The 27,502-nt window shown below is 42.1% G+C and overlaps 1 protein-coding gene and 1 pseudogene across 1 annotated transcript in view; both read left to right on the forward strand.

Annotated features, from left to right (window-relative positions):
* LOC107112061 (vomeronasal type-2 receptor 26-like) overlaps positions 1-4,557 on the forward strand; it is a 17,303-nt gene extending 12,746 nt beyond the window's left edge. The window contains exons 4-6 of the mRNA XM_015413130.1: positions 2,313-2,540; positions 3,420-3,546; positions 3,656-4,557. Of these exons, the coding sequence (XP_015268616.1) occupies positions 2,313-2,540; positions 3,420-3,546; positions 3,656-4,557 (1,257 nt within the window). The remainder of the gene's footprint in view (positions 1-2,312; positions 2,541-3,419; positions 3,547-3,655) is intronic.
* A 2,286-nt stretch (positions 4,558-6,843) lies between these two features.
* Positions 6,844-23,630, forward strand: LOC107112062 (annotated as a pseudogene).
* Positions 23,631-27,502: the final 3,872 nt, after the last annotated feature.

Raw genomic sequence — 27,502 nt, forward strand, 5'->3', positions numbered from 1 at the left:
GAGTCTGGCTTTCCAGGAGCTGCAGCTCATTTCCTCCAGGCCAGACCCTCCCTGGCGCTGCCACCACTGCTGAAGGAAGGTGGGGGAGCTGTTGAAAGGCACTGGACAGTCTTTTCTGTGGTGTAGCCTGCTGAGCTATCGCCCTGACAAAGCGCTGGCCTTGCCCCCGAGGGAGAGGTGCCACGAGGGGCAGTGAAGGTGAGTGCTTCCCCTGCTTGCTGCTGCTCACTAGGTCTGCCTCCTTCTCCCCTGTGGAGGGGTTGCCACTCCCTAGGCAGAGCATCCATCCCCTTCACTAGCTCCAGACTGAGAGTGAAATGCTGGCTGCTGGCTTTGTGGGCGGGGCCGAGCCAATGCAGCGAGGATATGCAGCCAGGGGATTGGGAGTCCATGAGACAGGCAACTGAGTGGGCCAAAGGCTGTGGGAGCGTATCCAGGAGTCACACCAAAACTCTTTTATATACTCACTGCCACAGGAGGTGGCAGCGGCTGCAAGCATGGACAGCTTCAAGAGGGAGTTAGATAAGCACAAGAGGTGGGACCCATGATACTCGCAGGGGGGAGAAGTATTCCTCATAGCTCCTGGCGTGCAGAAGAAGGAGAGTGAGCCCAGCGTTCTCCTTCCCCCCCTCCCCAGCAGTGACAGTGAGGCCGGCCCACCAAGCTTTCTCCCTCCCTCCCCAGTGGCGGTGGCGAAGCTGGCCCCCCAAGCTTCCCTCCCCAGCAGTGGTGGCGGCCAGGCCAGCCCACCAAGCCTTCTTCTGTCCCCCATTCCGTGGCAGTGGCAGCGGCGAAGCCATCTCAGAGCGTTCCCTGTGTATGTGCTGGGAGCACTCCTTTACTTTTGGGGTGATTTAATTCCCCCCATAGTTTTTTACAGTTTTTAGATTGTTTTGCACATCTGGGGATTCCCCCAAATGTGCAGGAAAATCTCCCTGCCCCCCAGGTGCCCCGATGTATGGATTTAGATATCTGCACACGGGGGGTGCCTTGGCTATTAGATATATAGATATGGAGCAGAGGTCCATCAGTGAATATTAGCCACAAGGTATGGATAGGAACTCTCAGGCTGGGGGAGGGATGCTCTGTCTTCTTGGTGCTTGGGGGGGCAACAGTGGGAGGGCTTCTGGTGTCCTGGCCCCACTGCTGGAGCTCCTGATGGCACCTGGTATTTTTGACCACTGTGTGACACAGAGTGTTGGACTAGATGGGCAATTGGCCTGATCCAACATTGGCTTCTCTTATGTTCTTATATATAAGGAGAGATATCTGAAATGAGATATCCCCATTGTCAAGGGCCATCCATCTCCTCATCTTAATCAGTTCTCTGTACATTTTCTTCAGTTCCTTCAACTCTCGGAGGTTTGATATTGTACAGTTACTGTTAAACTCACGATTCTTCTGTTGGATGCACCTTTTCTTTCTTTTGCCGTCACCATTAAACCAGCTATTCCTGTTAACTTAAGGGAAAGTTCTTTTGAGGTTCTTTTTGACGTAAAATGGTCTAAACTGTTTTAATACCTCACTGTGCGACTGAACAACAAAATAGATTATGCAAACAATTAGGCACTGAATCAAACTGTGAAAACTTGTTTTCACCTCGATACCCCCAGCTGTGTGCAGTCCCTCAGAAGGCAATCCTCTCTCCAATGCTGTTTAAACTCTATATGTGCCCCCTTGCCCAGCTGGTGTGGAGTTTTGGGTGGGGTTGTCACCAGTATGCAGATGACACCCACCTGTATCTGTTGATGGATGGTCGGCTGGACATCGCCCCAGCAAATTTAGCTAAGGGACTGGAAGCCACAGTGAGATGGCTAAAACAGAGCCAGCTGAATCCATCTAAGATGGAGGTTCTGTGGCTGGGTGGTGGGGAAAGACCTTCCACTCAGGTATGGCAATGCCTCTGAGAGGTGCTGATGTGACCAGGCTACACTCTCAGAACAAGTAGTTATGAATACCTGTAACTATATGGACAACCTGCATCATTTTCATTTAGAAAATACATACAATGTTGGTTTATGATGTGGAGGTCTGCAGTGAATGTCAGGTTTTGGGAAGAACTGACTCTCCTCATCTGCTGGCACAAATGCCCTTCTCCTGGTAGAAAATAACCACTGGATAAAACCTACTGTTTGTAGTTTTTAATCCTTTTTTTCTTGTTGTTGATGTTGTACATTGCAACCATGGCAAAATGTGGTGTGCCTTTATTAAAATAAATAAAATAACCTGCAGGTGTAAAATAGCACTTCCTTTTTGAAGATTTAAATTATCTTTACCTCCTAATGTGTATTTCTTTCTCTGTATAAAAACAGCTTCACCGATTTCTGAGGAGGGTGTCATTTAACAGCAGTAGTGGTGAAACCATTTCCTTTGATCAACATGGAGAATTGGTAGCTGGATTTGACATTATCAACTGGGTCACATTCCCAAACCAGTCCTTCCTTCGAGTCAAAGTTGGTCAGATAGACCCAAAGGCTTGCCCAGAAGAAACATTTGTGATTTATGAAGATGCTATCACATGGCCCTGCGGATTCAAACAGGTAGAATGTATGCACATAAAAGGGGAAGAGATGTTGCTCAGTGGTAGAACACCTACTTGTGAAACAGAAGTTCCAAGGTACAGTCACAAGCATTAAAGGACCAGGCCATTGGTCATGTGAAAGACCTCAGAATGAGACCCTGGACAGTCTGAGTAGACTGAGTAGACAGAACTAACCTTGATGGACCAGTGATTTGATTCCATATAAAGAAGCTTCACGTGTTCACATTTTGAGTCACATGAACACATTAGCCAGGATGTGAAAACATGTTAAGAGTCAGATTCATGTTAGTTTTTTTTTTAAAAAACAACAACTTTAGGTTGATAGTTTAGCATCTGAATTAAATCTAGAACAAAGCTTTCATCCAGTGGCACCTTTAAGACCAACAAAGTTCAATTCTGGGTTTAAACTTTTGTGTGCATGCATACTTCTTCAGATACATTGAACCAGATTTCCTCAAGCCTTACATATGGGTAGGCAGGGTTAATTGCCAGGAAGGGTTAGTTAGAGTCAAGATGTTTAAGTAACTGTGTGAGAAGTATAGGTGATACTGGATTAAAATTTCTGGGTCAGTCTCAATGGCAGCCCTTTGAGATAAGGCAACAATGGGTAGTAGTGGAAAGACTGTGCACAGAAATGCCAATCATTTCTTGTCTCATTCACTGGGAGTGTTGCCTAATGATTCTGTTTGGAAGGTATGTTTTTCACCCACCAGTCAGCAGAGTTAGTACTCTTCCCATGTACAGCAAGTGCTTTGCTGAAAAAAATGCCATCATGGCATTCAAAGACTGAGCACTTTATAAGCTGCACATCAATCACTGATATACAATGGCACAGAATATACATGTAAAACATTTTTTCTCTTCTACTAATGGATAGGCACAACCTCTTTCTCAGTGTAATGAAAACTGCCCTTTTGGTTATAGTAAAGCAAGCAAGGAAGGGGAGCCATTTTGTTGCTATGACTGCCTTACATGTCCAGAAGGGAAGATTTCGGACAAAAACGGTAAGGAACACTTTCTATGGAGTTTACACTTCAGACTTTATGATGTTGATTATTAAAATTTCATACACCTTGTGCTATGAAGTTGAGAAACTGCAATATTCATTTGCAGACATGGATGCCTGTTTCCAGTGTCCAGAAGACCATTATCCGAACAGCTACCAGGATTCATGCCTTCTGAAAAAGATGACTTTCTTGTCTTATGGGGAACCTTTGGGCATCATCCTGGCGATTTTTGCTTTTTCATTTTCTTTCCTTACAGTTTTAGTGCTTCGGGTCTTCATCAAGCACCAGGACACTCCCATAGTCAAAGCCAACAACCGGGACCTCACCTACACACTCCTCGTCTCCCTCCTGCTCTCCTTTCTTTGTGCTTTGCTATTCATTGGCCAACCCGAAAAGGTGACCTGTCTGTTTCGACAAATAACATTTGGCATCATCTTCACAGTTGCTGTTTCTTGCCTTTTGGCCAAAACAATCACTGTGGTTCTAGCTTTCATGGTGACCCAACCAGGATCAAGAATGAGAAAATGGGTGGGGAAAAGACTGGCCAGCTCCACAGTTATTTCCTGCTCCCTTGCTCAAGGCATGATTTGTACTGTGTGGTTAGCAACCTCTCCTCCCTTCCCAGATTCTGATATGCATTCAGTGATTGAAGAAATTGTACTGGAATGTAATGATGGGTCAGTGACCATGTTCTTCTGTGTTCTGGGCTACATAGGCTTCCTAGCCATTGTCAGTTTCACAGTGGCTTTCCTAGCCAGGAAATTACCTGACAGATTCAATGAAGCCAAGTTCATCACCTTCAGTATGTTGGTCTTCTGCAGTGTCTGGTTGTCCTTTGTTCCAACCTACTTGAGCACCAAGGGGAAATACATGGTAGCTGTGGAGATCTTCTCTATTTTAGCCTCCAGTGCTGGGTTACTGGGCTGCATCTTTGGCCCCAAGTGTTACATCATTGTGATGAGACCTGATATGAACAAAAATAAAAGGCTAATAAAGGGAAATAAATGAAAAAAAGAAATCTGCATTCGTAAGATGATGCTGGCTTCCTATATTCTTTATCTAATCCTCTGTCATCTCTTTTTCCAGATTATTTATTTATTTATTTTATTAGGTTTATACCCCACCCTCCCTGCTTTACAGCAGGCTCAGGGTGACTTACACTGGTTAATACAGGCCCTGTTCACACTGAGCATTTGCTGCGCTGAAGGCACCATCGTCCCATGGATTTTCCGGGCGCGCTCACACTGGAACATCTATGAGGTGTAGTGCACCCGTGGTGAATCCCTGGCAACCCACCAAAGATGCACATTAAAAAGTACCTGGAATGACCTACTGGCAAATGGTTTGCCATGGGCTGCATGCGGACTCCCTGGGTGCGATCGTGCTGGCGCACGGCTTTCTCCCCCCATTGTCCTCTTTGCCACGGGGAAGCCACCAGCGTGTTTGATCGCATAATGGCACATCAGAATGTGACAGCACAAATAGCCGTGCTCCCTCCCCCCGTGTTTTCCGGCACATCTGACCGGGGCCACAAAACAATTAAATAAGATGTTCCTCCTGACAAGTTAATAGAAGGCATTGTGTTAAATGAATTTGCACTTACAGGCTGTATTAATGTTTAAATAGTAATCTTGTTTATGTATACTTGACTTATCGTTTAATAAAATCGTTTAAAAAAAAATCTCATTAAATCATCTAAAACAATTCAGTTGTAAACAATAATAATTTACAAAGTGCTGCATAATAACTTAGTTGTTATAAGATGACATACTTAAAAGTGTACACAGGATCTCACCATCGTTCCATTCCTGATTTTCCTAACATATGGGTGGTGCAGGCTAGTTGATGAGAGCCAAGGGCTAGGGCTATAGTTAAGCTGTTATTATGATGTTAATGTTAATGGGGTAGTGGCTCCTAACTATAGGCCTATATTACACATATGTGCATGTCTTTCATTTCCCAGGGGAAGTAGGTAAGAGTTAAACTTTTGCCTCTGTCTCTTCCCTCAATTTGCAGGGCAGGCAGAATTCCGGGGGAGGGACGTAGTCACCTGGGTTTGAGAGCATGCAATTCAGAACTAAGTAATTAGAGGTGATGATAGTGAATATAAGGGTAAATTATGGGGGGGGGTATACTACCTGTCCAGATGTGCAGAAGTCCATGGAGAAAAGATTATGGCCTAACCATAGTATGGGGGTGAATTGCCAGTTGGAATCCAGGAAAAAAACACAGTCAAGGTCATGTGCTTTGGTGGATATAGACATGGGAAAACAATGTAGACCAATGGGAGGCCCTGAGGGGCTTGTCTCAGGTAAAGACAAAAGATTTATTGGACCAATAAGGGGTCCCAGTGGGTGTGACAGCAGGAGGAGCAAAACCTAGGTGTGACCAATGAGGTCCCAGAGGGACAGAGTCTGGATTCACAATAGCATTGATGAGATTAGTCAGGTGCTGGATGGCTCAACTGGAGCTGGCTGAATGGTTTTTGGAAATCTGTGCAAATGTGTATGTCATCTCTCAAATTAATTCTTTTCTTTGTTAGACTTTCTTATTGTAGGCATCTTTTGGGGGGAGGGGGTATCTCAAGGATTATTCTATTAGTTTCCTTCAACCACCGGAAATGGCAGGCCATAAACATCTGGATAAATGAATAACAGCACTAAGACTCATTTTGGTCAGGTTTCTCATGGTATGGGCATGGTCAGGTCTCCCAGAATTTCAACAGATCTCCAGATATTAGTTCCCCTGGAGAAAATGGCTGCTTCCAAGGATGGACATTAAGATGCCCGACTGAGGTCTCTCCCCTTCCCAAACTCTGCCCTCCCCACTTTTTACACACAAAGTCTCCAGGAATTTCTCAACCAGGAGTCGGCAACCCTATGTTCAGATCATGTGTCTCTTGCTGTTTTGCTGGAGGGGACTTGAGAAGCTTTCACAGAGATGGGATAAACATATTTTCCTCTGCACAATAATCTGTAAATCTGAATAGTTAATTATAGTCCCTGCAACTGTCCAACTGATCATTATTATTTGAACTTCTTCAAATCACTAAGGAGTTTCACAGGACAAAATTACAAACCATTAAATGTATCATTCAGTGACATGACAAAAGGCAGAGAGGGCTCTACCAGTCTTCTTGCTGTTACTTTAATGGCCCGTACTACAAACCAGCCTAGAGACTGAGTGAGGCTGTGCTACAAAAAAGACACTCAGATGGCAAAGTTGGAAGAGATGAACTGGGGTCCAGTGGGAAGGTTTTCATGCAAGATATTGGCATTTGTGGGGTTATCATCGATGCTGATGCCCCAGGCTGCATGCAACGATTTGAACTGCATGTTCAGTGACTCTCTTTCTATTCTGCACAAGTACTGTCAGTTAGGAGACCTCATTATTGGTGGCATCATCTCTCAGATCTACATCACCTCTGAGCTGATAACATTTACAAGACATCCATATCTGGAAGAAGTTGAGGAACTTGTGTAAGTAGGCATAATGCACTCAACCTGGCTTGTCTTATGGATTGACTTTGGATTTCACTGGAATATGAACAGCTGTCATTGCAGCTTTCTTTTCTCTCCCTCCAAGCAGGCTGTCTATTTCTGTTCTTATAGATGCAAGGAGAGGTCTGCTCACACAACAAAATTTCCCCCTTCCCCTTTCTAGTTACAGTTCCCTCTGCCCTCTCTGAAAAGAATCTCCAGCAATGTCTCAAGTTGTCATAAAAGGCACTGTAGAGAGAAGGGAGAATCAGTTGAAATTTCCACACTTGTTTGAGCAGAAGTAGCCTACTGCTTGCGTAGAAAGAGGCTGTTGATTGCTAGAAGTCATAGCGCTACATTTATCTTGCTTCCTGAAACCACTCATCCATAGCCCTACTGGGTATTCCTTGCTCCTTTAGCTGATTCAGAAGAGTTAAAGGCCCCACAGAGCTCCCACAGAATATAGGGTGGTAAAGCCTGGACCATCCAGATCAGGGCACAAGCCATATACCATACCGAAATATGGTGAATGTTATGTTTTGTGGCTGATACAGACTGCATTTTGTAGTCTGTGGCTGACGCACTATGTGATTCTGTTGCAGGATAGTAACTCAAAACTACCAGCATATCCTGGCCTTGGCGTATGCTGCCAAGGAGATCAATGAAAATCCATACATCTTATCCAACATCACTCTGGGCTTCCACATCTCTAATAATTATTTCAGTGCAAGATTTACTCACCTTGCTGCAATAGACCTTCTGTCTACATGGAGCAAATTAGTCCCTAACTACCAGTGTGGCATCAAGAACTTTCCACAAGCAGTCATTGGGGGACCAGCCTCTGACACTGGACTTCACATGGCCACCATCCTAAGCAACTACAAAACCCCACAGGTAAAGTCTGTGTATACAACACTGAGTTTAAGAAGAGGAAAGGAAGCACTTGCTTCCCAGATGTGGTTTGGTGGCATAGACCTTGAGAGTCACACTGGTGACATGAAGAACGACTTGCTACTTAAGGGCCAAATCCTGACCAATGAGGAAAGCACCTGATAATTCTATTAGATTTGTTAGATTTGTTACTCAGAGGGTCTGTAACTACCATATCTCATGTCACACCATTGTTTTATCAAGTATGACTAGCTGCACTTCCCTAGGATCTCAGGCAAAGAAGGGTCTTTCTAAACCCCTCAGATCCTTTAAGCTTTTCCTTTAAGGTAAAAAGCCTGCATTCTCATGTTCTACCACTTACCAGAGTAACAAATATTTAATCAGTATTATGTTATTCATAAGTGAAGCCACCACTGTGATAATGTGAAACATCTCTGTATTCTCTAAGGCAAAGTTAAAATTTTCTATGTGCATACCCATTCATTCACACTAATATTTTGGAAACGGGTCTTTCCCCTCTTGCCTTCCTTCAAGCTCACATACGGTTCTCCTTCAGTGATGAATGATGCAAGCCAATCTGGTTTCTTTCAATGGATGTTCCCAAATAGGAACCATCATTACATGGGGATTCTCCAGTTGCTGCTTCATTTCAGGTGGACGTGGATTGGGGTGATCTATCTGCAAATCCAGAGTGCAGAGGAGTTTGTACTTAGTGTGCTGCCGATCTTTTCCCAGAAAGGTATCTGCTTTGATTTCATAGAAAGATTCCCTAAAACAGCTTCTTCCAATAATGTTGTTGAAGTGATGACGAAGGGGATGAAGTTATACAACGTTGCCATGGGAAGTACTGCCAATGTGCTGGTGGTCCATGGTGAAATTCAAAGTATGATGATTTTGAGAATATTGCTATATTTCTCAAAGTTTGAGAACAGACCAGTGAAGCAGAAAATGTGGATTATGACAGCTCAGATGGAATTCACATCCCTTGCCTTTCAAAGAGATTGGGACTTAGACTTCCTCCATGGCACTATATCCTTTGCTGTCCACTCAGAGGAGATACTGGGATTCCAGGAATTTCTTCAGAGGAGAAACCCTCGAGTAGAAAAAGAAGACGGCTTTATCAAGGACTTCTGGGAGGATACATTTAAGTGCTATTTCCCTGACTCTGCATTAGAAGTGAAGGCTAGGAACATTTGTACCGGGGAGGAGAAGCTGGAGACTCTTCCAGGGTCTGTCTTTGAAACAAGCATGACTGGCCACAGCTACAGTGTTTACAATGCTGTCTATGCTGTGGCGCATTCTGTGCAGGCCATGCACTCATCCAAATTCAGACAAAGACAAAGCTTGATGAATGGAAGGATGTGGAAGCTGAATCAACCACCGTTTCAGGTAATGCAGGATAGTTTGGCCCATCTCTGTGTAGAACCCTCAACACTGTGTCCTTGATAGTGCATTCTGAAGAGAACTTCATTACCATAATGTTCTTCCTCTGCTTGGAATTTAAATCAAGATCATTCAATGCCCATTTGCATCTATGTGATCGGCTTTCAAATTAGAAAGTGCTCATATCCAGTTGTCCATTGTTGTTGGTAGACGATCTCTTCCCACCCCCTTTCTTTGAGGAAACTTGTTTACTGCATAATCCCTTGTCTGTAGTCCTGAACAATCAGTTGGCGAGGGAATTTCCGAGGCCAGATGAAGCAGATTCTCCTATTCATTGCCCATGTAGAAAGAAGGTGGTTGGGGGGTAGACAATTGAATGCTGAAACATAGAAGTTTTACAGCTGTTTCTACTGCTATGCATTTTATGTTCCTTTGGCATATACAAAATAACATTTATGGGCTGAGAGGTCAGAAGATGGCTACAGCTAATGTTTAGGGAGAGGAGCTTCTGGTCCTCTACTGGCAAGAGGTCTTACTCATTGAGGCAACTGCAGTGTAATCCAAAAACAACCCATCCTGCTTTAGACTGCAACTGTTCACAGGAAAACCTGGAGATCACGACAGGTATCTGTGAAACAAGCAGGCCTTCTCAACCGCCCAGCCCCAATTAAACCCTAAATGCTACAGATCAGAAATTCCTTATCTTGGAGAAATGCCTGCAATAAATTGAAGAGAATAGTGAAGAACTTTAAAGTGAGTCAGAAACAACAAAAAAAACTCTATGTGTGAGAAAAATAGAACTTTAAAACCAAAGGGTAGCCAGTCCTGTTCATGCTGCTTATGGTGATTTTTATCCAGCCCTGCATTTCAGAGAAGGATGTCTAGTGCTGCATTGAAAGTGGGCTGTTTTCATGAACACTTTGAGCAAGGGTGAAGACGATTGTTCCTTTGAGCTACTTAGGGAGGTGATAAAAAAGAGGAGGAAGAGTGTGATGCAGGAATCCTCAGTTGACTTTAGATGACATTTGGGTTCATTTCTACTCACAGACAGGGCATCTAATAGTGGTGCAATGGCCAATAAATTGAATGAAAGCACCTGTTGTCAACAGCCATAAATACCAAACCAGCAATAATCCTTAAAAGTAAATGACGACGGGCAATATATTGTCAATATTTGCATTGTTATAGTTCAATTCTTAAACTTTTTCTTTTCTTCTTCCTCTTTAGCTCCACCATTTTCTGAGAAGCATCTCATTTAACAACAGTGCTGGGGAAGAGGTATCCTTTGACCCAAATGGGGAACTGGTAGCTGGATATGACATTATCAACTGGGTCACATTCCCAAACCAGTCCTTCCTCAGAGTCAAAGTTGGAAGGATAGACCCAGAGGCTCCTCCTAATAATGTATTCACCATTTGTGAGGATGCCATTCTGTGGCCAAGCCGGTTTAATCAGGTAGGGGCCATACTTATGTCAAGACATCTCCTGTAGTTTCCCCAAAATTTAAAAAGCAGTTCTTTGTATAATGCTCTGTCCCTGTTTTTTGAGATGAGGCTCAACTGAGACACAGTTTGTAACCCTGAATTTAACTGGGTGAATCTTTGAAGTTATATTTGGGTACTAAAACACTGGTGCCCATTCTGTCCATAAAAACACATCCAAGATGGCTTAAGGACTGCCTGCTACTGTATGTACTTATCCATCACTCTGGTCAATTTCAGAGGGCCTTCTGTGGTTGCTCCTGCCATCTGAGGCTAGACAGGTGGTGACCCAAAAAACGGCCTTCTTGCTTGTAGCACCAAAAAGTTGGAAATTCCTCCTGAAGGAAATTTGTCTTTCTCCTTCTGTCGGTGTTTTCCACCAGCTGGTGAAGACTTTTTGTGTTCCATTCTTATTGAACTATTTTATGATTTTAAATGTTTACTGTATTTCATACTGTCCTTTATATTGTTTTATGTTTTAACCTTCGCATTTATGCCTTTTTGTGAGCCACCCTGAGCCTTTGGGGAGGGCGGGATATAAATGCAAAAATAAATAAATAAATGCTTTTAATTGTTCAGATGTTTTCATATTCTTGGCCTTGGGAATTCTGGCTAGAGGGAATGGCAGCATAAAATGTTTTAAATTAATAATTGAGAGAACTCACGTTAAAAGGCATGTGAGAATATGCAGAAGAGACCACAGCTAGCAGACATGTCAGGTAAAATTGGCAAAAAGCAGTGATCTAAAAAATAGGACTGTAAAAATGGTATCCACATAAATACTAACCACCCATTTTAAAATCATCAGTGAACCAGCAGATAACAAACAAATTAGAAGTTCCGAGTAAAAATTACAAGTCATGTTATTTAAAGGTCCAGAAAAGGTTGCAGATCTGGAGTCAGGCCCTGTCTCTGGTGGTCATCCGCTTTGCATCTGACAATGGGGGTACACAGATGAAGTCCTTTGAAAAAGATCTTGACCACTGGCAGATTCCTATGAGAGAAGATGCCCCCACACAGGGTTTTGGCCCCTGATTCAGCACCAGTTACATACATTTAACTACTACCCAATCCAAAGACCACAGGCAAAACAAATTCATGATCACCACCACCATCAAATTTATATTCCACTCTCCTGAAGATTGGCTCAGAGTGGCTAACATCAGTTTAGAAATATACACTTTTAATTTCCTTTTTAAATTCAAGTAAAATGTCTAAGTTTATATTTGATATAAAATATCAAAAAATTCAATCATCAATAAAATATATTTAAAAACATGCAGTACAATATAATCAGTTATATAAAAACAAGATGGCATAAACCCAGTATGAAGGGGAAATATTCAACTACTGGTGAAGGAGAATGACGGGGGGGAAACAAGGGGAGGGGATGGGGAAGCGGGAGGCTAATCCATTAGGTCTTACTGATTGAAACCCTCGTACTGCCCTCAACCATAGGCCTGGTAGAACAACTCAGTTTTTGCAGGCCCTGAGGAATTGCACTAAACCCCTCAGGGCCCTGGTCTCTCCTGGAGGAGTGTTCCAACAGGCCAGGGCCAGGGCCAAAAAATAAAATGTAGAACATACAAAGTGGTGAAAAACAAGAAATGATCTCAAAATGCCCAATTTTATGGCAAACAACATTTCAGTGAAGACACTTCTTTAAGCTTAATATGCTATGAGCAAATGGCTCCAGGAAGGGTGGCACAAGTAACTTCTAGAGATCACGCCTCCATGCAATTCTCGCGGTAGCCCCCAAATAGGTTGATCTCTGAGATACAAGCTCACAAGATTTATGATCCACATATTGAAACATTCTTCTTTTTCCTTTATGAGCAGGCATGGCCCCTTTCTATGTGTACTGGTATTTGCCACCCAGGTTATAGTAGGATGAAGAAGGAAGGGAAGCCATTTTGCTGCTATGATTGCTTTCCATGTCCAGAAGGGAGGATTTCTAACCGTGAAGGTACAAGATGACCTGTGCAGAGTTTCTTGACTATATTGACTGCGATGAATCATGTGCACATGAGGATTCACACAATACCAATATTACCATGTTTCCAGAAACACTTCACAGAGTGTTAATAGTGTTTTTAATAGATCGACACTTTTGTTTGGATCCTGTGAAAGTGTCTTGACTCGGCCCAGCTCTACTAATGCAGATGAAGAAGGTCCCTCTGGAGTCCTGAGATGTCCATAGTGCAGAACTCTCCAAACATGTGACAGGCAGATCCTGTGGTCCTTCCCCAGAAACCAGCCCAACCCCAGGGATTCAACTGATCTGGAACCTCCTAAGCAGAAATGCATCTCAACTGTAACTCTGACGGATCTAAAACTGCTAAAGGAGTCACTTAGGAGTCTGCATCCCCAGTGGGCCTATGTGGCTAACTAGATCAGGAGAGCATGAGTTGCATATGCACTAGAGAGTTTCTGCCACATATCTTCTTCTTTTCTAAAAGTTCTGTTAGTGCAAGAGCATTGGTTTCCAGTCTGCACCAGTGTTACCTCTAAGCTGAGTTTGTGTGAGCTAGCTCACAGTTTTTTAGCCCCCAGCTCACACATTTTTGTCTTAGCTCAGGAAAGGATGGCTCCAGAGCAAACTGATTTATGCAGTAGCCAATTCGCTCACTCACAACTTTAATGCTGGTAGCTCACAAAGTAGAATTTTTGCTCTCAAGACTCCACAGCTTGGAGGGAGCATTGGTCTGCATTGTGCAAATGGAATTGCTAATGGGAGAGCCAGTACAGTTTGTGGCAGAGACAGTTTGGTGTAGTGGTTAAGAGCATAAACTCTAATCTGGGAGAACCTGGTTTGATTCCCCACTTCTCCACATGCAGCTGCTGGTGTGACCTTAGGTCAGTCATACATTTGTTCACAGCTGTTCTCTCAAGGGCAGTTCTCGAAAGAGCTCTCTCAGCCCCACCTACCTCACAGGGTGTCTGTTGTGGGGAGGGGAAGGGAAAGGGTTTGTAAGCCACTCTGACATTCCTTCGGGTAGTGAAAGGCGGGGCATAAATCCCATTTCCTCCTCCTCCTCCTCCTCCTCCTCCTCCTCCTCCGTCTCCTTCTATCTAGTGCACACAGAACATGTTTATAGGATCCATATCATAGTCTGATAAAATATTTGATGGGATTGTGTCTTTGTTTAGAACACCACTTTTGACTGAAACAGGATACTAGCACAAATACAGGTAACATCAAGGAGGAGGAGATCACCTCTGTGACTAGATAGAATTTCCACTGATGAGTCCAAAGACATTGGTTGCACTTGGACCATTATTAGCAGCTTAATAGCCCAGACTAGCTTGATCTCATCAAACTTGGAAGCTAAGCAGGGTTGGCCATGGTCTATGACTTGGATGGGAGACTACCAAGGAAGACAGGAGTTGCTATGTAAAGAAAGGCAATGGTAAATCATCTCAGCAAATCCCATGGTCCTGGGGTTGCTATGAGTCAGTTGTAACTCAAGAGCACACAATTATTATTATTATTATTCCCAAGACGGACAGGCCACAGCAGAGAACTCAGACCAAGCGTGATCCACCTGGAGAAGGAAATGGCAACCCACTCCAGTATTTTTGCCAAGAAAACCCCATGGACAGTATCAAAAGGCTAAAAGATATGACGCCGGAAGATGAGCCCCTCAGGTCGGAAGGTGTCCAATATGCTACTGAGGAAGAGCAGAGGGCAAGTACAAGTAACCCCAGAAAGAGTGAAGCGGCTGGGCCAAAGCCGAAAGGACGCTCAGTTGTGGATGTGTCTGATGGTGAAAGGAAAGTCCGATGCTGCAAAGAACAATACTGCATAGGAACCTGGAATGTAAGATCTATGAATCAAGGTAAGCTTGACGTGGTCAAAAATGAGATGGCAAGACTGAACATCGATATCCTAGGAATCAGTGAACTAAAGTGGACAGGAATGGGCGAATTTAACTCAGAAGACCATTATATCTACTACTGTGGCCAGGAATCTCGTAGAAAAAATGGTGTGGCCTTTATAGTCAACAAGAGAGTGCAAAAGGCAGTACTGGGATACAATCTCAAAAATGACAGAATGATTTCTGTCCGATTCCAAGGCAAACCATTCAACATCACAGTAATTCAAGTGTATGCCCCAACCACTGATGCAGAAGAGGCTGAAGTGGACCGGTTCTATGAAGACCTACAACACCTCCTAGAACTAACACCAAAAAATGATGTCCTCATCATCATAGGGGACTGGAATGCTAAAGTAGGAAGTGAAAAGGTAACTGGAATAACAGACAAGTTTGGCCTTGGAAAGCAAAATGAAGCAGGGCAAAGGTTAACAGAGTTTTGTCAAGAGAACACACTGGTCATAGCGAACACCCTTTTCCAACAACCTAAGAGGCGACTCTACACATGGACATCACCAGATGGGCAACACCGCAATCAGATTGACTATATAATTTGCAGTCAAAGATGGAGAAGCTCTATCCAGTCAGTAAAAACAAGACCTGGAGCTGACTGTGGTTCAGATCATGAGCTACTCATTGCAAAATTCAGACTTAAACTGAAGAAAATTGGGAAAACCACGAGGCCATTCAGGTTTGACCTAGATCGCATCCCTGATGAATATACAGTAGAGGTGAAGAATAGATTCAAGGGTCTGGATTTGATAGATAGAGTGCCTGAAGAACTATGGACGGAGGTTCGTGACATTGTACAGGAGGCAGCAATCACCACCATCCCAAAGAAAAAGAAATGTAAGAAAGCAAAGTGGCTTTCTGATGAGGCTTTACAAATAGCAGAGGAAAGAAGGAAAGCGAAAGGCAAAGGCGAAAAGGAAAGATTTACCCAACTGAATGCAGATTTCCAGAGAACAGCAAGGAGAGATAAGGAGGCCTTCCTGAATGAACAGTGCAAAGTAATAGAAGAAAACAATAGAATGGGAAGGACTAGAGATCTCTTCAAGAAAGTTGGAGAAATCAAGGGAGCGTTCCATGCAAAGCTGGCTATGATAAAGGATAAAAATTGTTGGGACCTAAGAGAAGCAGAAGAGATTAGGAAAAGATGGCAAGAATACACAGAAGAACTATACAAGAAAGACCTCGATGTCCTTGACAACCACGACAGTATAATCACTGTCCTCGAGCCAGACATCCTGCAATGTGAAGTTAAATGGGCCTTAGAAAGCATTACTAACAACAAAGCTAGTGGAGGTGATGGTATCCCAGCTGAGCTATTCAAAGTCTTAAAAGATGATGCTGTTAAAGTGCTGCACTCCATTTGCCAGCAAATTTGGAAAATGCAACAGTGGCCACAGGATTGGAAAAGGTCAGTATACATTATAATTTATACAGTATAATTTATGCCAATAAAGGCTCACTTGACTTGACTTGACTTGACTTCCCATGTCAAAAGGACAATACAGCACGGGATTTTAGAGGTTGGGCTGATAGTATTATTGACAACAGCAGTTGAGGACAGCAATGGCCTCCATCTAACCGGGTCCCCTCCTGCCTCCTTTTTTCTTTCTCTCCTCCATCCAATGGGATAAGGATATAATTTGGTCTATTCTAGTGCCATCTTAAATCGTGTATATTGTTATTTTTTATTGTTTTTAATCCAACTGTTAATGTTTTACTTCAACTGTTTTTCACTGCCCTGAACTCTGTGAACAGGGAAGGGCAGTCCATAAATTGGATTTATAAACAAACAAACACAACAAGGGAGTAATTAATAAATATTTATACATTTCTCAGCATTTAAACTTTTGAACCCTAATTCAGTTCAGGCCCGTATGACTCTTTGTTACAAGACACCTCTTCTTCAGCCAATGACCATCTACTCTCCCACCTCTCTCTAATATAGAATTATCAGCTCTTCACCAGCTTCTCCCCATCTGTGACTCACCGTCTCTCAAGGGCTCTGTCTCTCCCATCAGCATTCTGTTAGCTCCTAATGGCTGCTCTTAGGGAGAGGCAGGACTAGAGCTGTCCACCCCACAGGGTAAGGCCTTTTTTTTAAAAAAAATAATTTCTCTTTATTAATTTTCAGAAACATATAAGCAATCAAATAAAAACAAAAAAACAAACAAAAAACAAAAACATATATACCTGTTGCAATGCGTATATCCGCTAACCTGAAGTGACATCTTATGGTGATATTAATCTAATCTCTTTCATAACATATTTAAACATTCTCTTCCATTTAAACAAACTTTCCCATAGCAACTCAAAATGTTATTTTTCACCTTTGCTTAGGCAACCAGAGCATTATTCCCAGTATAAGTTTCCTCATACTGGTATATTATTCCAGTCAAGGTATCTACATAGATCCACATAAATTATCCCTCCTTATTATGCAACACAACATATATTTCAAGCACTACATTGCTTAACTGCTGGCAAAACCGTTTAGATGATTTTTACAGAGAATTAAACAACTGTAAGTATACATATTGCTTTAATCGGTTTAAACGGTTTAAAAGAAAGTAATACTTATTTTTCAAAACAAACTCCATATACCTGGTACCACAAACATATCAGCTAGATACAAGTGGTAGTTTCACTCTTATCAGTAATACTATGACATAACTTTCAAACATAAAATTACTTGCACAGCCTTTTAACCTATTAACATTATGTTTTTTGTAAAGAGAAAAAAAGGTAACAGGTTTAATTTAATTTAATATTATGACTCTTACCTTTGAAAATTTCCTTCAATATTCTATTCATTCTACACTACTATTCCTTCTTTGTTATAACATATTTTATCTAATCCTTTTCACTTTTGTATCCTTCCTGAATTTTATCTAAATACCTGTTTGCACTTGAGTTACAAGGATACTTTGGCTATTCTGCTTCAATACCAAAGGCCTCAAAGAGGAAAACCAAAGAGCCTCCTGACAAGCTGCTGAATGTTACTGTCAGAGCAATTTGACTGCACAAGTGTTCTGACTTCCTCCATCTGTCCTTGTGCTTCCTTTTCTATTCATTCTGTAAGCTTTTTCTTGTGCTTGCTTTACTTTCATATTTCCAAGTTTTCTTCTTCTTCTTCTTCTTTTCTTTTTAAGCCCCCGGAGGGGATTTTTTATTGATTTTTTAAACACTACAAAAACTAGAACAGAAAAAAGGGAAAGGGAAAGCTACAAATAAGGGAGAAAGTAAAGAACCCACTACTAACTAAAAACCCAAGAGAGGAGATCTCCAACTAGCTTTTTATACTTCATTCAGACTTTTCATCTTTGTACTTCTTATGAACTGTGTCAATCTTTTAACCCTTTTAACCATCCCCAGTTACATTTAATTGCCCAATAACAGTGCCCCCCATCATCCCCTAGAACCAAAGTTCTCAAAGGCACAATTCAGAGTCCTTCAGCCTTTACTTCTTCTTCTCTCTCTTCTGCAGTTTGTAGGAACGTTTCGGGGCTGTTGCCCCCTGTTCAGACAAAGAGTCCTCACCAGACGAACCAGTTTCCAGCTCTCCACTGGACTTATCGTCCTCTTCTTTTTTCTCGTCCTCTGGCCTTCCCAGCTGCTCCTTTAGAAACTTTTGAGCTTTAAGAACAAAGTCAATCTTGACCTTCTTCTCCTTGATCTTGAATATTACTCCTTCTGGAAACAGCCATTTATATCCAATTGAGTTTGTTTGGAGGAAAAACACAAGTTCTTTGTATTTCTTTCTGCGTTGTCTTACTTCAAATGGAATATCCTTTAGCATTCTGACAGCATTCTCCCCCACCTTCAGGGGTGTCGCAGCAACTGCTTTCAGGATAGCATCCCCAACGTGCCTCTTCGAGAATCTTACTACAGGAGACTGGGAGGAGTCCAACACAGTCGGCGAAGACGGGAGAGGAACTCCAAAGAAAGCAAAAAAGGTCGGGGAGATCAGGGAGCATCCTGAAATCACCCGCAGCACCACGCCATTTTCCCAGAAGCCGGGTAAGGCCTTCTACTCAGGTATGGCAATGCCTCTGAAAGGTGCTGATGTGACCAGGCTACACCCTCAGACCAAGTAGTTTTGAATACATGTAACCATGTAGACAACCTGCACATTTTCATTTAGAAAATACATACAATATTTGCTTATGATGCTGAGGTCTGCAGTGAAAATTGGGCTTTGGCAAGAATTGACTCCCCTCATCTGCTGGCACAAATGCCCTTCTCCTGGTAGAAAATAACCACTGGATACAACCTATTATTTGTAGTTTTTCATCCTTTTGTCTTGGTGTTGATGTTGTGCATTGCAACCACAGCCAAATGTGGTATGCTTTTACCAAAATAAATAAAATAGCCTGCAGATGTAAAATACCACTTCCTTGTTGAAGACTTAAATTATCTTTACCTCCTAATGTATCTTTCTTTCGCTACAAAAAACAGTTTCACCAATTTCTGAGAAGGGTGTCATTTAACAGCAGTAGTGGTGAAACCATTTCCTTTGATCAACATGGAAAACTGGTAGCTGGATTCGACATTATCAGCTGGGTCACATTCCCAAACCAATCCTTCCTTCGCATCAAAGTTGGTCAGATAGACTCAAAAGCTTCCCCAGAAGAGCCATTTGTGACTTATGAAGATGCTATCACATGACCCCACAGATTTAACCAGGTAGAATTTATGCACATAAAAGGGGAAGACATGTTGCTCTGTGGTAGAACATCTGCTTGTCATACAGAAGGTCCCAGGTTCAATCTCAAGCATCTCAAGTTTAAATGACCAGGCCATTGGTGATGTGAAAGACCTCAGTCTATGACTCTGGAGAGCCACTGACAGTCTGAGTAGACAGTACTAACCTTGATGGACCAATGGTTTGATTCCGTATGAGGAAGTCTCACTTGTTCACATTTTGAGTCACATGAACTCATTAGCCAGCTGTGAAAATGTGTTAAGAGTCAGATTCATGTTGTTAGTTCTTTAAAACCACTTGAGGTTAATTCTTTAGTATCAGAATTAAATCTAGAACAAAGTTTGTGTCCAGTGGCACCTTTAAGACCAACAAAGTTTAATTCTGGGTATAAGCTTTCGTTTGCATGCACACTTCTTCAGATTCAATGAAATATATTTCCTCAAACCTTACATATAGGTAGTGCGGGTTAGTTGCCAGGAAGGGCTAGTTAGAATCAAGATGTATAAGTAACTGGGTGAGAAGTATAGGGATTAGATTGAAGCAGTTGGTAAAACCCGTAGATGGCAGCAAATTAGCATACAAATACAAGAGTTATCAAACAGATGTGACAACTACATTTGAGTACAGTGGCACCTCTAAAACCAACAAAATTCAATTCTGCATATAAGCAAGAGCTGAGAGTCTTCGCATGTGTAGATGCAATCTTCTTCAGATACATTGAAACAGATTCCCTCAAGTATTACATATCGGTAGGGGGGTTAGTTGCCAGAAAGGGCTAATTAGACTCAAAATGCATAAGTATAGCTGAGATTGGAATAACACAGTGGGTAAAACCTGTGAAAAAGAACAAAATTAGCATACAGATAATAAAAGAGTTAACAGCAGATGCGAGAACTAAGTTTGAGTCCAGTGGCATCTTTAAGACCAACAAAGTTTAATTCTGGGCATATGTGAGGACTGAGTGACTTCACATGTGTAGTGAGAGAAGAACCTGAAATGGTGTGCACAGTTGAGGATAATTCAACTTTGCTTAATCTGGTCCCTTATTGTGCTATGGGAACGGGTATACTAAGAACATAAGAGCATAAGAGAAGCCAATGCTGGATCAGGCCAATGGCCCATCTAGTCCAACACTCTGTCACACAGTGGCCAAAAATACCACATGCCCTCAGGAGGTCCACTGGTGGGGCCAGGACACTAGAAACCCTCCCACTGTTGCCCCCTCAAGCACCAAGAATACAGTGCATCACTTGCCCCAGCCTGAGAGTTCCTATCTATACCTTGTAGCTAATAGCCACTGATGGAACTCTGCTCCATATGCTTATCTAATTCCCTCTTGAAGCTGTCCATGCTTGTAGCCACCACCACCTCCTATGGCAGTGAATTGCTTGTGTTAACCACTCTTCAGGTGAAGAAGAGCTTCCTTTTATTTGTTTATACTCATACATATCTGCCCTGCCATAGCTGCTTTTAAATACAGTACACTAATGAAATTCTGAATAACAATAAGTTGTCTCTTTCAATATATGAGGCACCTTCCACTTCCCAAATCTGTCCTTCTGAAGTACTGAAACATGAATACTGGAGTCCGGGGCATCCACATGGTCAAAAAGGGGAAGATTAGCTTCCAGTAGAACCCTGTGATGTCCTGACCTGGATATCCAGACTAGGCCAACCTCCTCAAATCCAAGAAACTAAGCAGGATTAGCCTTGGTTAGTAATTGGATAGGAAACCACCAAGGAAGTCCAGAGTCACTACACAGAGGCAGGTAATGGCAACCCACCTCTGTTTGTCTCTTCCCTTAGAAACTCTCTGGGGTCGCCATAATTCGGGAGGAAGTTGACAACACTTTCCACCACCAGGTCTTTCTGCTGGAAGTTAATATGGTCCAGTCCAAAGTCTATTGCTTGTTTTGTTGCTTCTTGGAAATACAGCCTGAAGAAAAGTCTCTGGCTCTGTTCTTCAATCTGACCTGCCTCTCAGTCTGTACAAATTAAGCCATTGCTCTTACCTAACTGGAGCATCTCTGGCAAACAAAGCAGTTCATGTAAACATTACCTACGTTTGTAAAGTCACACGAAGCCATCCCAAGTATTTATTTATTTATTTAAATTTCTAGCTCGCTCTTCCCTATACAGCAGGGCTAAAGGTGGGTTACAACAGTAGATGCAAACAATAAATTGAAGATGGTTCAAACGTAATTACACAAGATTAAAACCTATACAAAATATCAGCTAATACAATTTCCAAGATGGCGATTTGGCATAAGTTGACAAGCGTTTCCTATAAAAGGCCTCTGTATGTGTGCCCATAGTTGATAATGAATATTGGACATGTGGGTGAGAAGTCAGGAGCAATTAGCACAGAATATACAGTACAATAAGCAGTGCAAACAGGGTAGGGAACGCCACCTCAGCCATATGCCTGGTGGAACATCTCTGTTTAGCAGGCCCTATGGAACTGTAATAAGTCCCGCAGGGCCCTGATCTCACTTGGGAGAAAGTTTAACCAGGCACGTGCCAGACCTGTAAAAGCTCTGGCTCTGGTTGATGCTAGGCAGAGTTCTCTTGGGCCAGGGACCACCAGCAGATGTTGATCTGTAAAGTGTAGAGCTGTTTGAGGGATGTACAGGAGAGACGGTCCTGCAGATATGTTTGTCTGAGACCACATAGGACTTTGAAGGTTAGAACCATGACCGTGAACTTGATCTGGCATCCAACTGGGAGCCAGTGAAGCTGATGGAGCACTGGTTACATGTGTGTTCTTGATGCTGTCCCATTAAAGACACACACCACTGTATTTTGGACCAGCTGAAGTTTCCGAGTAAGTCTCAAGGACAGCCCCATGAGATGTGACAATGATGGGTAGAAATGGAAAGACTGCACAGAAATACTAATTAGGTTTTGTCTCATTAACTGTCAGGTTTGCCTAATAATTCTGGTTGGATGGTATGTTTTTCACCTACCAGTCAGCATGTACAACATGTACTCTATAGACAAAATGCCCTGATGGCCTTCCAAGACTGAACACTTTATTAACTGCACATCAATCACTGATATACAATGGCACAGAATATACAATATACAAAATATTTTTTTCTTTTCTACTAATGGATAGGTGCACCCTCTTTCTCGGTGTAATGAAAAATGCCCTTTTGGTTATAGTAAAGCAAGGAAGGAAGGAGAGCTATTTTGTTGCTATGACTGCCTTCCATGTCCAGAAGGGAAGATTTCAAACAAAAAGGGTAAGTAATGCTTTCTATTAAGTTAACTCTTCCGCCTTTATATTGTTGACTTATTCTTAAAATTGCTAACACCTTGTGCTATGAAGTTGAGAACCTGCTATATTCATTTGCAGACATGGATGCCTGTTTCCAGTGTCCAGAAGACCATTATCCGAACAGTGACCAGGATTCATGTCTTCTGAAAAAAATGACTTTCTTGTCCTATGGAGAGCCTTTGGGCATCATCCTGGTGATTTATGCTTGTTCATTTTCTTTCCTTACAGTTTTAGTACTTGGGATCATCATTAAGCACCAGGACACTCCCATCGTCAAAGCCAACAACCGGGACCTCACCTACACACTCCTAGTCTCCCTCCTGCTCTCCTTCCTTTGTGCTTTGCTATTCATTGGCCAACCCGAAAAGGTGACCTGTCTGTTTCGACAAATAACATTTGGCATCATCTTCACAGTTGCTGTTTCTTGCCTTTTGGCCAAAACAATCACTGTGGTTCTAGCTTTCATGGTGACCCAACCAGGATCAAGAATGAGAAAATGGGTGGGGAAAAGACTGGCCAGCTCCACAGTTATTTCCTGCTCCCTTGTTCGGCATGATTTGTACTGTGTGGTTAGCAACCTCTCCTCCCTTCCCAGATTCTGACATGCATTCAGTGACTGAATAAATTGTACTGGAATGTAATGATGGCTCAGTGACTATGTTCTTCTGTGTCCTGGGCTACATAGGTTTCCTGGCCATTGTCAGCTTCATGGTGGCTTTTCTAGCCAGGAAATTACCTGACAGATTCAATGAAGCCAAATTCATCACCTTCAGCATGTTGGTCTTCTGCAGTGTCTGGTTGTCCTTTGTTCCAACCTACTTGAGCACCAAGGGGAAATACATGGTAGCTGTGGAGATCTTCTCTATTTTAGCCTCCAGTACTGGATTACTAGCCTGCATATTTTGCCCTAAGTGTTACATCATTCTGATAAGACCTGATATGAACAAAAAGCAAAGGTTAATAAAGGGAAATAAATGAAAAAAGAAATCTGCATTCTTTAGATGATGCTGGCTTCCTGTCTTCTTTATCTAATCCTCTGTCATCTCTGATCTCTCTCTCTTTTTCCAAAGTACATGCATAAACATGATGCTATGTGCTTTCATTCACTCTTTAATTTCCCAAGGGGGTAGACTTAAACCTCTGCCTCTTCCCTTAGTCTGCAGGGCAAGGAGAATGCTGAGGATATGACTTAGATTCATGGGTTTAACACCCCCTGAACAGACATATTTGCAGTTCTAAGTTGCTGCTAGAATTTATGATCAAAGTCTGTGTCTTTTCCTTACTATAGGCATGTTTCCTACCAGCAGGGGCAGAGCTTGGAACAAAGGTTCTGCTTCTATTCTGCACACACACACCAGTGTAAAAGCAAAGAATTTTAACCAGGAAGAATCTCTCCTCACCCCCCCATGTTAACATATGGGTCTGCTTAAAATGGCAGCTAGAGAAAACATAAAATATGGCAGGGGAGGCCAGAGGGGTACCAGGGACCACACACCTGTTTATACCAAGGTCTGGTACAGTAGGAAGACTCCAAATGAAGAGTAAATTAAATAGGTTTTATTGAAGAATCTCCCTAATTACAAACACACCAAGCATTCAAGAAAGAGCATGCAATTCAGAACTAGGAAAACAGACATGAAGATAGTGAATAAAAGGGTCAATTATGGGGGTTATACTACCTCTCCAGATGTCCATGGAAAAAAGATTATGGCCCCAAAAAAGGTTGTGGGTGAACTGCCAGTTGGCATCTGGGCAGACACGCAGTCAAGACAAATGTGGACAGTCATGCTCTTGTCTAGAAACAAGGATTTTTAAAATGATTTTATGGAATTTGTTCATTGTTGTTATGTAGTGTTTCTTGGTAGCAATATATAGAAGATTTTTTTTTGTCTTGTTGACTACCTTGATTTGTAGGTCAGGCTTCACAACTGTTTTCTTAGTACCTCTTTCTAGACCCACTGTTGATGCAATGTGCTTTGGTGGATATAAACATGAGGAAACTATGTGGACCAATGGAAGGCCTTGAGGGGCTTGTCTCAGTTGAAGACAAAAGATTGCCAGGACCAGTAAGGGGTCCCGGCGTGTGTGACACCAGGAGGAGCAAAAACTGTCCCAGGGGGGCAGTGTCTGGATTCACAATAACATTGATGAGATTAGCCTGGTGCTGGATGGCTCTACTGGAGCTGGCTAAATGGGTTAGGTGACCACTGATGGTCCTACTGAGGTGGATTGAATACATTCCCAGGTTTACACAAAAGGTGAGAAATTATTCCGTGATTAGTGTCAGGAAGGATTGTTAAACATTTGAATATTTGATTGGTTTATCTCAGTATCCTGAGGGATGAAGCAGTAAGGACAGTTGTGGAGACAAAGGATTTCCACGTAGACATAGATATTGCACAAAAGGGCTACGTGAAGTTCTGGAGACAGAAGGGCTATTCGCCAGGTGGGCACTGAATAGCTTTAGAAATGTAGATACTGTACCTGGTGGAACTCAGCATTGTTTCATATGCATACCTTGCTGGGTATCTTCCAGTGTTGGGGTCATCTTCCCCTTTACCCAGGGGATCTTCCCTCATAAATACAGTTTCCAACCTTCATGAAGAATTCAGAGTTACCCTGGAACTACAGCTTATTTACAAAGATCAGTTCCACTGGAGGAAACAGTAACTTCAGAGGGTGAATCCTATGGCATCATAACCCCGCTGAGTTCCCTTCCCTCCCCATACCCTGTTATCTCCAGGCACTACTCCCAAATCTCCAGGAATTTCCCAAGCCAAATGTCCAGGAATATATATCACATGGCAAAAAAGGGCAGGGAGAAAGCTGCACTGTTTGAAATAACCATAGTACTTTAGAAGTGGCTCAATAATGGATGGATATTTACTGTATGAAACCCACGTCCCTTTATCACTTTTCTCAAAATCAGGCCAACAGTGAATAACATCTAGTTTAGAATGGTAATGTGAAAAGGGATATTCTATTATTTTCTTTCTTTCTTTCTTTCTTTCTTTCTTTCTTTCTTTCTTTCTTTCTTTCTTTCTTTCTTTCTTTCTTTCTTTCTATTGGGGGGTTAGAACAGTATCAGTGTGTTTTTGTTTAAAATATGTCACCCATGTTTATTTTATACATTAATAGGAGGGAGTTCTCTTTCTTTTTCCACCAAAGGATTGATGATAGCTATGGATGGGGTTATTTGTATTGGAAAAAACTTAATCTTTTGCTATGACTCTTGAAAGATATCAGCCATTCCATTTTACATATAGTTTTTATCATTCCTTATCACTGATTTTTCAAGATCTCCTTTGATTTAGTGTATAGGAATGCATGTTTGCTGTTTAATAGACAAACTCTCTCTTTGATACTGTTGAGTTGAACATGGTATGTGATATTGTGCAAGGTAGGCTGCTTTACGTCCCTTTGAAGAGAACAATAAAGGAAGGAAGGATGGAAGGATGGAAGGAAGGAAGGAAGGAAGGAAGGATACAAGTTCAGGGACAGAGTAAGCCAGCAACAAAGGACACAATGAGTAGTACCACTATTTGCTCACTATTCTACATTCAATCATTAACTTTATTTGAGCAAAACATGATGTTGGAACAGTGCTAGACCAGAAGAGTAATTGGTGAAAGTAGGCATGAAAAGAAACAGGAAACAATGGAAAGTCAAGTTTGTTTTTTGTTTTTTACAAATAAATCTAGAAATATCCAGTTTCATAAGGAAAAAATCAGCTCAGAAAAGTTCAGCACAGCCACAAATCCCATAGGACCTGTATGCTATTAGCTTGACTGTGACTAAATTCAGTTTCGCTGCAGCTGATGTGATAGAGAGAGAAAATATGTCCAGGGGAGGGGATACCTTCCATGTAATTATCACTAATTACAGTGAGCCTACATCCTTTTGGCATAAGATCATACAATAACCCCTTTACTAGTGAGGGCCAGGATATCCAGAAGGAGGGTTCCCCCTCCCTACCCTTGTTGGCTTTTCTTTCTCTTGAAATCTGGGTCTCAGGTGTCAAATGAGTTTTGCATTGCCATCTCTGCTGTCGAAGGCTGGAAGCTATAAACAGCCCGATGCAGAATGATAATGATCACCAAGACAGATAGAGGGGAATTCTGTGTCAATGAAAGAAGGTTCTGCCTTCTTGATGACAGGGCTCAATGTGTCACTACAACTCCTGCTGTTGCTGCTCCTGCCTCAGACTGAATGCAAGCTGAATCCTGCCATTTGTGCTATGAATGATCCCCTCCAGACCCGATTTCATTATTATCAGCCAGGGGACCTCATTGTTGGCGGGATGACTTCTCAGTACTTCTCCATGTCTGAGCATGTATCTTTTGAGGAACACCCCAAAACAAAGATAATTGACGAACCTATGTAAGAAAATGTTGTTTCCCCCCCTAGAATACATTACACTGGTTTACAACCATTTCAAATAGTAAATGTATAAGTCACATATTCTGAAATTGGTATTTATTGATATAGATAAATATGTTCAAGAGTGCTTTTAGGTTTATGATAAACTGATGTTTATAGCTGCAGGCTGTCCTCAGTATTTACAGTTTACTCCTAAACAGATTTACATGCTTTTAAGACCACTGAAGTCAGTGGACTGAGACAGGCATAACTGCATAGGATGGAACTGTCACTTTATTTTCTTCCTCTTGATATTACAGTTCATCAGCTTTTGTCAAACGGTGTCCCATTTCTTCTTAATGACTTACTGAGGATGCAGATACCCCATATGTCTACTAAACAGGATACAAAACATACCACATTATGAAATCAGCACTGTAACACAATAACGGTATAATCACAAAATGCAATGAAATAAAATTATGAAATGA

This window comes from Gekko japonicus, unplaced genomic scaffold (assembly GCF_001447785.1).
Source record: "Gekko japonicus isolate JY-2015 unplaced genomic scaffold, Gekko_japonicus_V1.1 scaffold4260, whole genome shotgun sequence".
Lineage (NCBI taxonomy): Eukaryota > Metazoa > Chordata > Lepidosauria > Squamata > Gekkonidae > Gekko > Gekko japonicus.